At 47.5% G+C, this 15,498-nt stretch overlaps 1 protein-coding gene across 1 annotated transcript in view; it reads right to left on the reverse strand.

The window, feature by feature from the left end:
- Positions 1-15,498, reverse strand: part of LOC106605741 (uncharacterized) — a 67,226-nt gene that overhangs the window by 38,765 nt on the left and 12,963 nt on the right. The window contains exons 3-5 of the mRNA XM_082974947.1: positions 14,287-14,553; positions 9,978-10,306; positions 6,865-6,979 (exon numbers count right to left, since the gene is read on the reverse strand). Coding sequence (XP_082831073.1) covers positions 6,865-6,979; positions 9,978-10,306; positions 14,287-14,553 — 711 coding nt within the window. The remainder of the gene's footprint in view (positions 1-6,864; positions 6,980-9,977; positions 10,307-14,286; positions 14,554-15,498) is intronic.

Genomic DNA, 15,498 nt, shown 5'->3' on the forward strand with positions numbered 1-15,498 from the left:
AGTGTTAGTGCTGGGTAATGTTTAGCAGTGTTGCTCCCACAGAGGACAGGAGAGCAGTGTTAGTGCTGGGTAATGTTTAGCAGTGTTGCTCCCACAGAGGACAGGAAAGCAGTGTTAGTGCTGGGTAATGTTTAGCAGTGTTGCTCCCACAGAGGACAGGAGAGCAGTGTTAGTGCTGGGTAATGTTTAGCAGTGTTGCTCCCACAGAGGACAGGAGAGCAGTGTTAGTGCTGGGTAATGTTTAGCAGTGTTCTGCAGTGTTTCTGTGTTCTAAGCCGGAGCTGGGCGCTCCCCTCCCGGGTTCTAGGTAATGGTGCAGTTATTGTAAAGAGAACATTAAATATTCAGTGAGAGCCAACAGCGTGGATGTGCAGAATAGGCATATAGAGGTGTCTTATCCGCTTTGTGTGTGTATGTACGTGTGTGTGCATGCGTGTGTGTGCATCCTTAAAGTGTGTATGTATGTAGGAATATATGCGTGTATATGTGTGTATGTGTGGTGTGTGTATATGTGCGTGGTGTGTGTATGTGTGGGTGTGGTGTGTGTGTGGTGTGTGTGTGTGTGGTGTGTGTGTGTGCGTACTATAAGTGTATATGTATACAGTATGTAGGAACATAGGAAAATGTGTGTGTGTGTGTGTGTGGGTCTGTATGTGGGTCTGTCTGTGTGTGTGTATGTATGTGTGTGTGTCTGTGTGTGTGTATGTGTGTGTCTTATCCTGGGTTTGCTCTAAGACTGAGGGGCAGTGCAGAGCTCCTAATTGAAAGGGTTTCAAAGGAAATGGCAGAAGTCAGCATGTTACAACACGCTGAACCTGGACTCTGGTGGACTGTTACAATCAGCAGGAGGCTGAGATCCACCACTGTGCGTGTGCGTGTGTGTGTGTGTCTGTGTCTGTTTGTCTGTGTGTGTGTGTGTGTGTGTGTGTCTGTGTGTGTGTCTGCGTATGTGTGTGTGTGTGTGTCTGTGTGTGTGTCTGTGTGTGTGTCTGCGTATGTGTGTGTGTGTGTGTCTGTGTGTGTGTGTCGTGTGTGTGTGTGTGTGTGTGTGTGTGTGTGTGTGTGTGTGTGTGTGTGTGTGTGTGTGTGTGTGTGTGTGTGTGTGTGTGTGTGTGTGTGTGTGTGTGTGTGTGTGTGTGTGTGTGTGTGTGTGTGTGTGTGTGTGTGTGTGTGTGTGTGTGTGTGTGTGGTGGAATGTAGATGTGTGGGATGGATGGAAGGAGGTGTGTGTGTTTAACAAAGAGCATTCTGAGCGTCTCCATCTACACTGATAGTGACAGCGGTAAAACCCTGCAGTATTAAACAGAAAAAGGCAAACAGCACATCTCCAACAGGTGACAGGGGCTGGTATTATGGGTTTCTGAACAAAACACAGCTTTATAAAATATGCATGACATGTCAGGAGCGATGTAGTGGGCTACGCAGGCGCACACACACACACACACACACACCCCAGAGCACAGCGCAGCTACGCTAGCTCCAGGAGGCAGATGCTAATGAGGCAAAGCAGTAAGTGTCATGTCAGGCTAGTTGTCTTTTATGTTCTCTCACGTCCTGCTCAGGTGTTTTCCTTCTAACACCACACACAGGCCACGGCTCAACACGCTGTTGTCTGCCCTTTAAACCAGCCCAACCTACCAACCAACCAATCAACCATCCAACCAACCAACCAGGAAGGAGAACAGAGAGGCTGTAGGACAGATGTACTGTAGGTTTGCATCATTACATGTAGACTACATTGTTATTTAGCTCCTGTCTGCTGAGCAGCAGGAAGCTAGATGTATCTATGGAATCCTGTCATGGCTAACACCTCTAATATAGGTTGAGGCTAAACGTACCTATGGAATCCTGTCATGGCTAACACCTCTAATATAGGTTGAGGCTAGATGTACCTATGGAATCCTGTCATGGCTAACACCTCTAATATAGGTTGAGGCTAAACGTACCTATGGAATCCTGTCATGGCTAACACCTCTAATATAGGTTGAGGCTAGATGTACCTATGGAATCCTGTCATGGCTAACACCTCTAATATAGGTTGAGGCTAAACGTACCTATGGAATCCTGTCAAGGCTAACACCTCTAATATAGGTTGAGGCTAGATGTACCTATGGAATCCTGTCAAGGCTAACACCTCTAATATAGGTTGAGGCTAAACGTACCTATGGAATCCTGCCATGGCTAACACCTCTAATATAGGTAGGTTGCTATCACAGACTGGAACATGTTCCAGGATTCTTCTGATGGCATTGAGGAGTACACCACATCAGTCACTGGCTTTATCAATAAGTGCATCGAGGACGTCGTCCCCACAGTGACTGTACGTACATACCCCAACCAGAAGCCATGGATTACAGGCAACATTCGCACTGAGCTAAAGGGCAGAGCTGCCGCTTTCAAGGTGCGGGACTCTAACCCGGAGGCTTACAAGAAATCCTGCTATGCCCTGCGACGAACCATTAAACAGGCAAAGCGTCAATATAGGGCTAAGATTGAATCATACTACACCGGCTCCGACGCTCGTCCTATGTGGCAGGGCTTGCAAACTATTACAGACTACAAAGGGAAGCACAGCCGAGAGCTGCCCAGTGACACTAGCCTACCAGACGAGCTAAATCACTTCTATGCTCGCTTCGAGGCAAGCAACACTGAGGCATGCATGAGAGCATCAGCTGTTCCGGACGACTGTGTGATCACGCTCTCCGTAGCCGACGTGAGTAAGACCTTTAAACAGGTCAACATACACAAGGCTGCGGGGACAGACGGATTACCAGGACGTGTGCTCCGGGCATGTGCTGACCAACTGGCAGGTGTCTTCACTGACATTTTCAACATGTCCCTGATTGAGTCTGTAATACCAACATGTTTCAAGCAGACCACCATAGTCCCTGTGCCCAAGAACACAAAGGCAACCTGCTTAAATGACTTCAGACCCGTAGCACTCCCGTCCATAGCCATGAAGTGCTTTGAAAGGCTGGTAATGGCTCACATCAACACCCTTATCCAAGAAATCCTAGACCCACTCCAATTTGCATACCGCCCAAACAGATCAACAGATGATGCAATCTCTATTGCACTCCACACTGCCCTTTCCCACCTGAACAAAAGGAACACTTATGTGAGAATGCTATTCATTGACTACAGCTCAGCATTCAACACCATAGTACCCTCAAAGCTCATCACTAAGCTAAGGATCCTGGGACTAAACACCTCCCTCTGCAACTGGATCCTGGACTTCCTGACGGGTAGGTAGCAACACATCTGCCACGCTGATCCTCAACACTGGAGCCCCCCAGGGGTGCGTGCTCAGTCCCCTCCTGTACTCCCTGTTCACCCACGACTGCATGGCCAGGCATGACTCCAACACCATCATTAAGTTTGCAGACGACACAACAATGGTAGGCCTGATCACCGACAACGATGAGACAGCCGATAGGGAGGAGGTCAGAGACCTGGCCGGGTGGTGCCAGAATAACAACCTATCCCCCAGCGTAACCAAGACTAAGGAGATGATTGTGGACTACAGGAAAAGGAGGACGGAGTACGCCCCCATTCTCATCGACGGGGCTGTAGTGGAGCAGGTTGAGAGCTGCAAGTTCCTTGGTGTCCACATCACCAACAAACTAGAATGGTCCAAACACACTAAGACAGTCGTGAAGAGGGCACGACAAAGCCTATTCCCCCTCAGGAAACTAAAAAGATTTGGTATGGGTCCTCAGATCCTCAAAAGGTTCTACAGCTGCAACATCGAGAGCATCCTGACTGGTTGCATCACTGCCTGGTACGGCAATTGCTCGGCCTGCGACCGCAAGGCACTAGAGAGGGTTGTGCGTACAGCCCAATACATCACTGGGGCTAAGCTGCCTGCCATCCAGGACCTCTACACCAGGCGGTGTCAGAGGAAGGCCCTAAAAATTGTCAAAGACCCCAGCCACCCCAGTCATAGACTGTTCTCTCTACTACTGCATGGCAAGCGGTACCGGAGTGCCAAGTCTAGGACAAAAAGGCTTCCAAACAGTTTTTACCCCCAAGCCATAAAACTCCTGAACAGGTAATCAAATGGCTCCCCGGACTATTTGCATTGTGTGCCCCCCCCACCCCTCCACCCCTCTTTTACGTTGCTGCTACTCTCTGTTTATCATATATGCACAGTCACTTTAACTATACATACATGTACATATGTACATACTACCTCAATTGGGCCGACCAACCAGTGCTCCCGCACATTTGCTAACCGGGCTATCTGCATTGTGTCCCGCCACCCATCACCCGCCAACCCCTCTTTACGCTACTGCTACTCTCTGTTCATCATATATGCATAGCCACTTTAACCATACCTACATGTACATACTACCTCAATCAGCCTGACTAACCGGTGTCTGTAAGTAGCCTCCCTACTTTTATAGCCTCGCTACTGTATATAGCCTCGCTACTGTTTTTCACTGTCTTTCTCCTGTTGTTTTTATTTTTTTTACTTACCTATTGTTCACTTAATACCTTTTTTGCACTATTGGTTAGAGCCTGTAAGTAATAATTTCACTGTAAGGTCTACACCTGTTGTATTTGGCGCACGTGACAAATAAACTTTGATTTGAGGCTAGATGTACCTATGGAATCCTGTCATGGCTAACACCTCTAATACAGGTTGAGGCTAGATGTATCTATGGAATCCTGTCAAGGCTAACACCTCTAATACAGGTTGAGGCTAGATGTATCTATGGAAACCTGTTATGGCTAACACCTCTAATACAGGTTGAGGCTAGATGTACCTATGGAAACCTGTCATGGCTAACACCTCTAATACAGGTTGAGGCTAGATGTACCTATGGAAACCTGTCATGGCTAACACCTCTAATACAGGTTGAGGCTAGATGTAGCTATGGAAACCTGTCATGGCTAACACCTCTAATACAGGTTGAGGCTAGATGTACCTATGGAAACCTGTTATGGCTAACACCTCTAATACAGGTTGAGGCTAGATGTACCTATGGAATCCTGTCATGGCTAACACCTCTAATACAGGTTGAGGCTAGATGTACCTATGGAAACCTGTCATGGCTAACACCTCTAATACAGGTTGAGGCTAGATGTACCTATGGAAAGCCTGTCATGGCTAACATCCTCTAATACAGGTTGAGGCTAGATGTACCTATGGAAACCTGTCATGGCTAACACCTCTAATACAGGTTGAGGCTAGATGTAGCTATGGAATCCTGTCATGGCTAACACCTCTAATACAGGTTGAGGCTAGATGTACCTATGGAAACCTGTCATGGCTAACACCTCTAATACAGGTTGAGGCTAGATGTACCTATGGAATCCTGTCAAGGCTAACACCTCTAATACAGGTTGAGGCTAGATGTATCTATGGAAACCTGTTATGGCTAACACCTCTAATACAGGTTGAGGCTAGATGTACCTATGGAAACCTGTCATGGCTAACACCTCTAATACAGGTTGAGGCTAGATGTACCTATGGAAACCTGTCATGGCTAACACCTCTAATACAGGTTGGGGCTAGATGTACCTATGGAAAGCTGTCAAGGCTAACACCTCTAATACAGGTTGAGGCTAGATGTACCTATGGAATCCTGTTATGGCTAACACCTCTAATACAGGTTGAGGCTAGATGTACCTATGGAAACCTGTCATGGCTAACACCTCTAATACAGGTTGAGGCTAGATGTACCTATGGAAACCTGTCATGGCTAACACCTCTAATATAGGTTGAGGCTAAACGTACCTATGGAAACCTGTCATGGCTAACACCTCTAATACAGGTTGAGGCTAGATGTACCTATGGAAACCTGTCATGGCTAACACCTCTAATACAGGTTGAGGTGTGCTACACACTCACACTAATTACCAACTGAACATACTTGTCTATTCGCAGGCACTGAGGCAAGCAGCGACAGACAGACAGACAGACAGACAGACAGACAGACAGACAGACAGACAGACAGACAGACAGACAGACAGACAGACAGACAGACAGACAGACAGACAGACAGACAGACAGACAGACAGACAGACAGACAGACAGACAGACTCCAGGAGCTGGAATCTGCTGCCATTTAAATGAGAATAAACAACGACCCAATGACCCAACAACCAGAACAGAGCAGCTCCTACTGTAAAGCCTGCGTTTGAAGTTTTTACCAACCAAAGACCATCATCCAAGCACACTGCAGCATACCAGAGGACACAAACAGATATAAAGGGAGACTGACTGCCAACTAATGTATGGAGATTGTACAGTGCTTATGGAGAAATCGGATGTCATTGTTTGAGAATAAAGGGAGAAGTTCAGACAAAAGAAGTAGTGAAAACTGAAACTAGAAGAAAATAACAACCATGGATAGGGGGGGGTGTGTGTGTGTGTGTGTGTGTGTGTGTGTGTGTGTGTGTGTGTGTGTGTGTGTGTGTGTGTGTGTGTGCGTATGCGCTTGCGTTTTGGCTATATTGAACGTCAGCGAGGAGATGCTAAAACTCAAGGAGACAAGAGAAAGTCAACACACGCAGCAGGAAGAAAGAAAGAGGCCAAACGGTCAGTGGTCAGTCTCTTCCCCTCCTCAGGCACGGATAACCACAGTGAACTTTACATGAACACAAACCTCTGTGACCTGCCCTTGCTTGCTGTTAAGTTCATATTATGCTTGTTGACAAGGTTTGGCCAGTTCAAGACACTCTAAATGATTTTCCATTGTACTAATCACCTGGACATCAAAACAACAGGAAATTGAAAAGATAATATCTGCAAATCTGCAACCAAATGGCCCTAAATGGAGCCATGCCAGTCACAGCACAACAACAGGAAGTGATGCCTGTCCGTCACAACAACAGGATGTGATGTAAGGTACTTACATCCTCCCAGCCTTTGCCAGGTGTATAGGAGATGACTTCTAGGACGGGGTTGGCCAGGTAACCGTCACTGTCGAAAGAGTAGTCTCTGCCACCCAACGTGATGTTGTTGAAATACCTGACATTGGGAGACAGGGGGCGGGGTGAGGGGGGAGGGAGAGAGGGAGAAAGAGAGTCAGACGGTGCAGTGAGTGAGACTTCTGGGCCACAGATGAACTGCCCCCTCAGATTTCTCATATTAAATAAAATATGAAAGTTACATTTTTTTATGTTTTTTTCTCTGTACTTCTACTAGCCACCTAGACATTTTATGAAATTGGCTTTAGCTAGCCCAGATTGGCTCCCAATCTCATAACTAGCTCCCAATAAGCCATTTCAGGCTGTTCATCAAGTTAAGATAGCTTATCTAACTATCTTAGCTGGCACGCCAGCTGGCAAGGTTGATAGACTTTAGAAAAGCAAGCAATTACTAAATGTACTGAATAACCCTCACATTCCTTTCGATTTAAGCAAAGATGCATATAAGCATATTTAGGTTTTTTTTTAAAACACCATTCAGGAGGATACAGACAGCTCAAGAGGTATGCTTAGATACTGTATGCATAAATATATACAGTTGAAGTCAGAAGTTTACATACACCTAAGCCAAATACATTTAAACTTTTTCACAATTCCTGACATTTAATCCTAGTAAAAATTCCCTGTTTTAGGTCAGTTAGGATTACCACTTTATTTTAAGAATGTGAAATGTCAGAATAATAGTAGAGAGAATGATTTATTTCAGCTTTTATTTCTTTCATCACATTCCCAGTGGGCCAGAAGTTTACATACGCTCAATTAGTATTTGGCAGCATTGCATTTAAATTGTTTAACTTGGGTCAAACATTTCGGGTAGCCTTCCACAAGTTTCCCACAGTTGGGTGAATTTTGGCCCATTCCTCCTGACAGAGCTGGTGTAACTGAGTCAGGTTTGTAGGCCTCCTTGCTCACACACTCTTTTTCAGTTCTGCCCACAAATTTTCTATAGGATTGAGGTCAGGGTTTGTGATGGCCACTCCAATACCTTGACTTTGTTGTCCTTAAGCCATTTTGCCACAACTTTGGAAGTATGATTGGCGTCATTGTCCATTTGGAAGACCCATTTGCGACCAAGCTTTAACTTCCTGACCGATGTCTTGAGATGTTGCTTCAATATATCCACATAATTTTCCTACCTCATGATGCCATATATTTTGTGAAGTGCACCAGCCCCTCCTGCAGCAAAGCACCCCCACAACATGATGCTGCCACCCCTGTGCTTCACGGTTGGGATGGTGTTCTGCGGCTTGCAAGCCTCCCCCTTTTCCTCCAAACATAACAATGGTCATTATGGCCAAACAGTTCTATTTTTGTTTCATCAGACCAGAGGACATTTCTCCAAAAATGATGATCTTTGTCCCCATGTGCAGATGCAAACCGTAGTCTGGCTTTTGAGCAGTGGCTTCTTCCATGCTGAACGGCCTTTCAGGTTATGTCGATATAGGACTCGTTTTACTGTGGATATAGATACTTTTATACCTGTTTCCTCCAGCATCTTCACAAGGTCCTATGCTGTTGTTCTGGGATTGATTTGCACTTTTCACACCACAGTACGTTCATCTCTAGGAGACATAACGCGTCTCCTTCCTGAGTGGTATAACGGCTGCGTGGTCCCATGGTGTTTAAACTTGCGTACTATTGTTTGTACAGATGAACGTGGTACCTTCAGGCATTTGGAAATTGCTCCCAAGGATGAACCAGACTTGTGGAGTCTACAATTTTTTTTCTGAGGTCTTGGCTGATTTCTTTTGATTTTCCCATGATGTCAAGCAAAGAGGCACTGAGTTTGAAGGTAGGCCTTGAAATACATCCACAGGTACACCTCCAATTGACTCAAATTATGTAAATTAGCCTATCAGAAGCTTCTAAAGCCATGACATCATTTTCTGGAATTTCCCAAGCTGTTTAAAGGCACAGTCAACTTAGCGTATGTAAACTTCTGACCCACTGGAATTGTGATACAGTGAATTATAAGGGAAATAATATGTCTGTAAACAAATGTTGGAAAAATTACTTGTGTCATGCACAAAGTAGATGTCCTTATCGACTTGCCAAAACTATTGTTTGTTAACAAGAAATTTGTGGAATGGTTGAAAAACGAGTTTTAATGACTCCAACCTAACTGTATGAAACTTCCGACTTCAACTGTATGTTATATATTATATATATATATATATATATATATATATATATATGAGAGAGAGAGAGAGAGAGAGAGAGAGATTACATAGAACTTTGGCTCTGGATTGCAGGAAAAAACTTTTTCAGGTATTTGAAAAATTCTAAATTCTCCAACTTCAGGACGATGGGCCTAGCCCCCCTCCGGACCACCCCCCAGCCATCCGTTAGTACTTTGTGCCCCCTCCAATTTTTGGGGTACATGACACCCCTGCTGGGCCATGTAAAGGTCTGCAGATATTAAGCAAATATTACTGCCAGACCACAATTTGTCAGACATTACCAAACATCAGAGTGGTCAGTGTGGATCTTTGAAGTGACACACCTGTATCCCTGGGGGCCTTGCGCAATCTCAACTTATTTTGTTAATAAGACAAGGCAGTTTTTATGACCGTTGCATCATCATGTCATCCCAGTGTATTTAGCTCATATGAAAATAGATCATCAGAGAGAATCCTAGTAGGATGCAGTTCCAGCCAGTGAACAGCAGGCAGCAGTACGTAAGGTGCTATCTGTCATCGGTTGCTTTTCCTGTTCTTTATCTTCTCCTTTTGGAACCATTTGGCTATATCTTCTATTTGCATACCTAATCCTCTTTAAAAAATCTATGTCATTTAGCAGACACTCTTATTCAGAGTGATTTACAGGAGCAATTAGGTTTAAGTGCCTTGTTCAAGGGCACAGATTTTTCACCTAGTTGGCTCAGGGATTTAAACCAGCGAGCTTTTGGTTACCGACCCAATGTTCTTAACCACTAGGCTACTTGCTCCCCTATGCAGGGCTTGTCCTCTTTACCCTCACCCCAACCACCTCCCATGCTCCCTCTTTTCCCCTCTACATCCATCCCTCCTCCCCCTCACCTCATCCTCCCCCGCACCCTGTGTGTTTGATTGGATTCCGTCATGCAGTTGGTGACAAAGTTTGGCCCTCCAGAGGCCCCATAGTCACGGCGCAGTGCCACCGCCCCGTGGGTCAGTATGGACACGCCCCGGGCGATCCTCATGCGGGGCTTGTCCTTCCAGCCCTGCGGACGCACGGCGAACAGGGCCCTGGGGAGACCCTCCATGCCAAGGCCGGACAGGGCTGGCCCTACAGCGAACCACATGTGAGAGGGTCCAGCCTGACCTGCGGCCCAGGCTGCTTTAAACACCAGCTCAGCCTCCTCCTGGGAACAGTAGAGCAGACGTACCTGGTGGAGGGGAATACAGGGGAGGAGGAGAGGAGATAGATGGGTACATAGTGAGATAAGAGGAGACAGGGAGAGAGAGAGACAAAAGGCTAGAGAGAGAGTGGGAGAGGGGCAGTACAGCAGACATACCTGGTGGAGGGGAATACAGGGGAGGAGGAGAGGGGAGATACATGGTACATAGTGAGATAAGGGGAGACAGGGAGAGAGAGTGGGAGGGGGCAGTACAGCAGACATACCTGGTGGAGGGGAATACAGGGGAGGAGGAGAGGGGAGATACATGGTACATAGTGAGATAAGGGGAGACAGGGAGAGAGAGTGGGAGGGGGGCAGTACAGCAGACATACCTGGTGGAGGGGAATACAGGGGAGGAGGAGAGGGGAGATACATGGTACATAGTGAGATAAGGGGAGACAGGGAGAGAGAGTGGGAGGGGGGCAGTACAGCAGACATACCTGGTGGAGGGGAATACAGGGGAGGAGGAGAGGGGAGATACATGGTACATAGTGAGATAAGGGGAGACAGGGAGAGAGAGTGGGAGGGGGGCAGTACAGCAGACATACCTGGTGGAGGGGAATACAGGGGAGGAGGAGAGGGGAGATACATGGTACATAGTGAGATAAGGGGAGACAGGGAGAGAGAGTGGGAGAGGGGCAGTACAGCAGACATACCTGGTGGAGGGGAATACAGGGGAGGAGGAGAGGGGAGATACATGGTACATAGTGAGATAAGGGGAGACAGGGAGAGAGAGTGGGAGAGGGGCAGTACAGCAGACATACCTGGTGGAGGGGAATACAGGGGAGGAGGAGAGGGGAGATACATGGTACATAGTGAGATAAGGGGAGACAGGGAGAGAGAGTGGGAGAGGGGCAGTACAGCAGACATACCTGGTGGAGGGGAATACAGGGGAGGAGGAGAGGGGAGATACATGGTACATAGTGAGATAAGGGGAGACAGGGAGAGAGAGTGGGAGAGGGGCAGTACAGCAGACATACCTGGTGGAGGGGAATACAGGGGAGGAGGGGGAGACCGACATAGACAATAGTGATATACGTAAAGGCCAAGGGTCAAGGGAGACAGATAGGGGGAAGGGGAGGGAGAGATAGAGAGACAGAGGTTACTAGAGGAGGGGAAGAGGAGAGGAGAGATATACAGGTTATGTAGTGAGATTATGGCCATGGGATATGGAGGGAGGCAGAGAGAGAGAGAGCAACAAGACTCTCCTATAGGGGAAAGACAAAGCTATACTAACTAGTGAGGTGAAGGTTAAAGGATAGAAGCTGAAGGAGGACAGGAGGGAGAGAAGGCAGGAGGAGTAAGGGGGAGGGGGAAGACAGGAGGAGTAAAGGAGGGGGGAGAAGTCAGGAGGAGTAAGGAGGAGGGGGAAGACAGGAGGAGTAAGGAGGAGGGGGAAGACCAGAGGTGTAAGGAGGAGGGGGAAGACAGGAGGAGTAAGGAGGAGGGGGAAGACAGGAGGAGTAAGGAGGAGTGGGAAGACAGGAGGAGTAAGGGGGGGAGAAGTCAGGAGGAGTAAGGAGGAGGGGGAAGACGAGGAGTAAGGAGGAGGGGGAAGACAGGAGGAGTAAGGAGGAGGGGCAGAAGACAGGAGGAGTAAGGAGGAGGGGGAGAAGACAGAAGGAGTAAGGAGGAGGGGGAGAAGACAGGAGGAGTAAGGAGGAGGGAGAGAAGGCAGGAGGAGTAAGGAGGAGGGGGGAAGACAGGAGGAGTAAGGAGGAGGGGGAAGACAGGAGGAGTAAGGAGGAGGGGGAAGACAGGAGGAGTAAGGAGGAGGGGGAAGACAGGAGGGGTAAGGAGGATGGGGAAGACAGGAAGAAGGGGAGAAGACAGGAGGAGTAAGGAGGAGGGGGAGAAGACAGGAAGAGTAAGGAGGAGGGGGAAGACAGGAGGAGTAAGGAGGAGGGGGAAGACAGGAGGAGTAAGGAGGAGGGGGAAGACAGGAGGGGTAAGGAGGATGGGGAAGACAGGAAGAAGGGGAGAAGACAGGAGGAGTAAGGAGGAGGGGGAGAAGACAGGAAGAGTAAGGAGAGAAGTAAGAGCTGATGTTACTGCTGTGTTTATGAGCGTACTAATGACAGACAGTGGGAGATGACACATATATGTTAATGAGTTTGAGCATGACGAAGGGGGGAGACAATATGACAGTGGGGGATGGAGAGAATGAGAGAAGGGAGGGGGTCTAAAGAGCAAACACACCTGAGGGAAAATGGGAGAGATTAAACGCTGACATATGTTATTAAAAGCAGCAGATTCTTGGGCGATGGGGGAGAGAGGGAGAGAGAGGGAGAGCGGGAGGGACAGAAAGAGAGAGAATGGAGTACAGTATTGAGAAGGGAAGTATCAAGCAGATTAGTCACTCGTGGGAGAAAATGGGGGAGGAGCGAGAGACGTGATGGGGATAGGGGAGAGAGGGAAGGGATGGGGGATGGGGGAGGCAGACATATTTTGATAAAATCAGGGCCTGGGGAGATAAGAGATATAGTAACAGCAGGGGTGTAGGGAGAGAGAGAGAAGGAGAGAAAGAGAGAGAGATAGGGAGGGATGGATGGAGAGAGGGAGGAAGAGAGCACAGTAGATCACTCCAACAATGCCACAATTGCTGAGGAAGGGAGAAACAGGGTGGAGAAGGTTTTAAGGGGGTGAGATAGGGGAAACAGGGTTAAGTGAAATGCTGACAGATACAGGGAGAAAAAGGGGAGAGGGGGACAAGCAGAATGGGAGAAGGGGGAGGGGGTTTAGTATAGGGTAGAATAGATAAGGACAGAGGAAGGAAAAAGAGTTTTCGAGAGAGGCAGGGAGGAAGGGAGTGGAGGAGACAGAGAATTGAGAATTTTGAGAATTGTGCCTTCATTGAATTTTGAACTGTAATGGCTTGGCAAAACAATCCAGCCCGGATGCCAATAAACCTCCAGTGAATTGGAGAGGAGGGAGAGGTAAAGAGAGAGAGGGAGATAGAGAGAGAGGGAAAGAAAGAGAGAGCGAGAGAGTGAGAGAGAGAAATGGAGAGGAAGAGAGAGAGTGAAATGGATATAAAGACAAATAAGCAGAGGCAGAAGCTGAAAGAGAGGGGGAGAAAGAGAGAGCTATTTAAGTGGAAATGGACCCTGTGCACCTGCGTTAGCCCCACACACTGTTGAATACACATTGAGAGAGAAAAGGAAAAAAGTGGGACAAAAGCAGATAGAGTCTTTAATGCAAACACACACTGTCACTGAGCAGACAGACACAAGCACTGATTATCACAGGGAGAGCGATAAAGAGAGGAGAAAGAGAGTGAGAAAATGAGAGAGAGTGGGTGAAGCGAGAGGGGAAGGCAGAGGAGGGATGAGAGAGAGCAATAAGGGAGGGGAGAGAGAGAAGCAGAGAAAAAGGGAGGGTTAGGGTTAATGCATTGCGCATAGGCAGCCCGCTGCGGGCACTATGTTATATTAACAGTGACACCAGCCGAGAGGAGCCTAAGGAATCCAATACACACACGCCACACACACACACACACACACACACACACACACACACACACACACACACACACACACACACACACACACGGAGACAGAGCTGCAGTGGCCATGCTGAGACATTTGAGACATTGAGACCCAGACTGAACCAACCCAACAGAGAGCAGTTCAGTACGTCTACAGGCAAAGAGACATGCTGCGGAGAGAGGGAGAATGAAGGAGGGAGGGACGGATTCAGCTTGAGAGACAGTTTTGAAGAGAAAGGAAAATAGAATGAAGGAGCGAAGGGAGAGAGAAAGAAAGGGCACACGCTAGTCATGAAGGGAGGGAGTGATGAGAAGAACAGAGGGATAGAGGAGAGAGAGGAGAGAGAGCCACAGGGACAGAGGGAGAGAGGAAGAAGGAGGAGGAACCCGGCCAACCCGCCACATGGAGTCTCATGGCCACTCAGTAACACTTCCTCCCCCCTTTCTCCACCTCCCTCCCCCTCCCTCCCCTCTGTCTCACCTGCGCCTCGTTCTCCTTGAGCAGCCTGCGTGTGCGCGCCCCTCCCGGGTCGTCCGTCACGTTCAGCATGACCACGCTCTTCTTCTCCCAGCCGATGAACGAGCCGTCCGTCAGGCCGTCCACCACCGACAGGAAGTCCTGGTAGCCATGGTGACGGGTGGACACCACTGAGAAGGTGGTCCAGTCGTACTCCTCGAGTATTTTGAAGATGACCTCCAGCTGGAGGCTGGTGGCTGAGCTGAACTGGAGGAAGATGGAGCCTGACTCCTGCAGTAGGGGAGCACACCTTAAAGTTCTATAGACATAGGCAGGCACACGGGACAGAATGCTGCCAAACAGGAAGCACAACATCAGCTTTCCTCCAGGAGGTCAGGGTCACGTTCAGTAGAGCACCTTCTCCATTTCAAAACAGTTCAACACATTGCTGGTGTTTTTTTATCACTGAACGGGACCCCTGTAATACCTCCGTTACACAACGTTTTCTCCCGTTTTACACCTTCTGAACACAACCCAGCATTGGGGATGAAGGGGTTTTCTGGGGTGCTGATTTGGTTAGGATTATGGTTAGGATTTGGGCTGGGTAAAATGATCCCACAGTGTAGATATGTGTCTATGGGTAAACTCTGCCCAGAGCCAGAATGCAGCCCAAAGGTGTTTAGAATAAGCCTCACTGGTAAATTGATCCCAATTAATATATGAATAGCAAATATGTTAACAAGCAATATTATCGCAATCCCTAACCCACTAACTATTTTTGAAGAATTCTAAACATTCATCAATCCAGATCTAGCAGGGGATGATGTCTTTAAGGATTTAGAGACAGTAAGCTGATCCTAGATCTACACTGCCTTCTCAAATATTCAGACCCCTTGACATTTTCCACATTTTGTTACATTACAGCTTTTTTCTAAAATGGATGAAATAAAAAATGCACCTCATCAATCTACACACAATACCCCATAATGACAAAACAAAAACAGGTTTTTAGAATTTTACACATTTATAAAAAAATTAAAACAGAAATAACGTATTTACATAAGTATTCAGACCCTTTGCTATGAGAGTCGAAATTGCTTTGTCATTATGTGGTATTGTGTGTAGATCGATGAGGGAAAAAAAACTATTTAATCAATTTTAACGTGTCAAAATGTGGAAAACCTCAAGGGGTCTGAATACTTTCCGAATGCACTGTATTCCTATGGGCAACTTCTA

The sequence above is a fragment of the Salmo salar genome, chromosome 05 (assembly GCF_965601325.2).
Source record: "Salmo salar chromosome 05, fSalSal1, whole genome shotgun sequence".
NCBI classification, from domain to species: domain Eukaryota; kingdom Metazoa; phylum Chordata; class Actinopteri; order Salmoniformes; family Salmonidae; genus Salmo; species Salmo salar.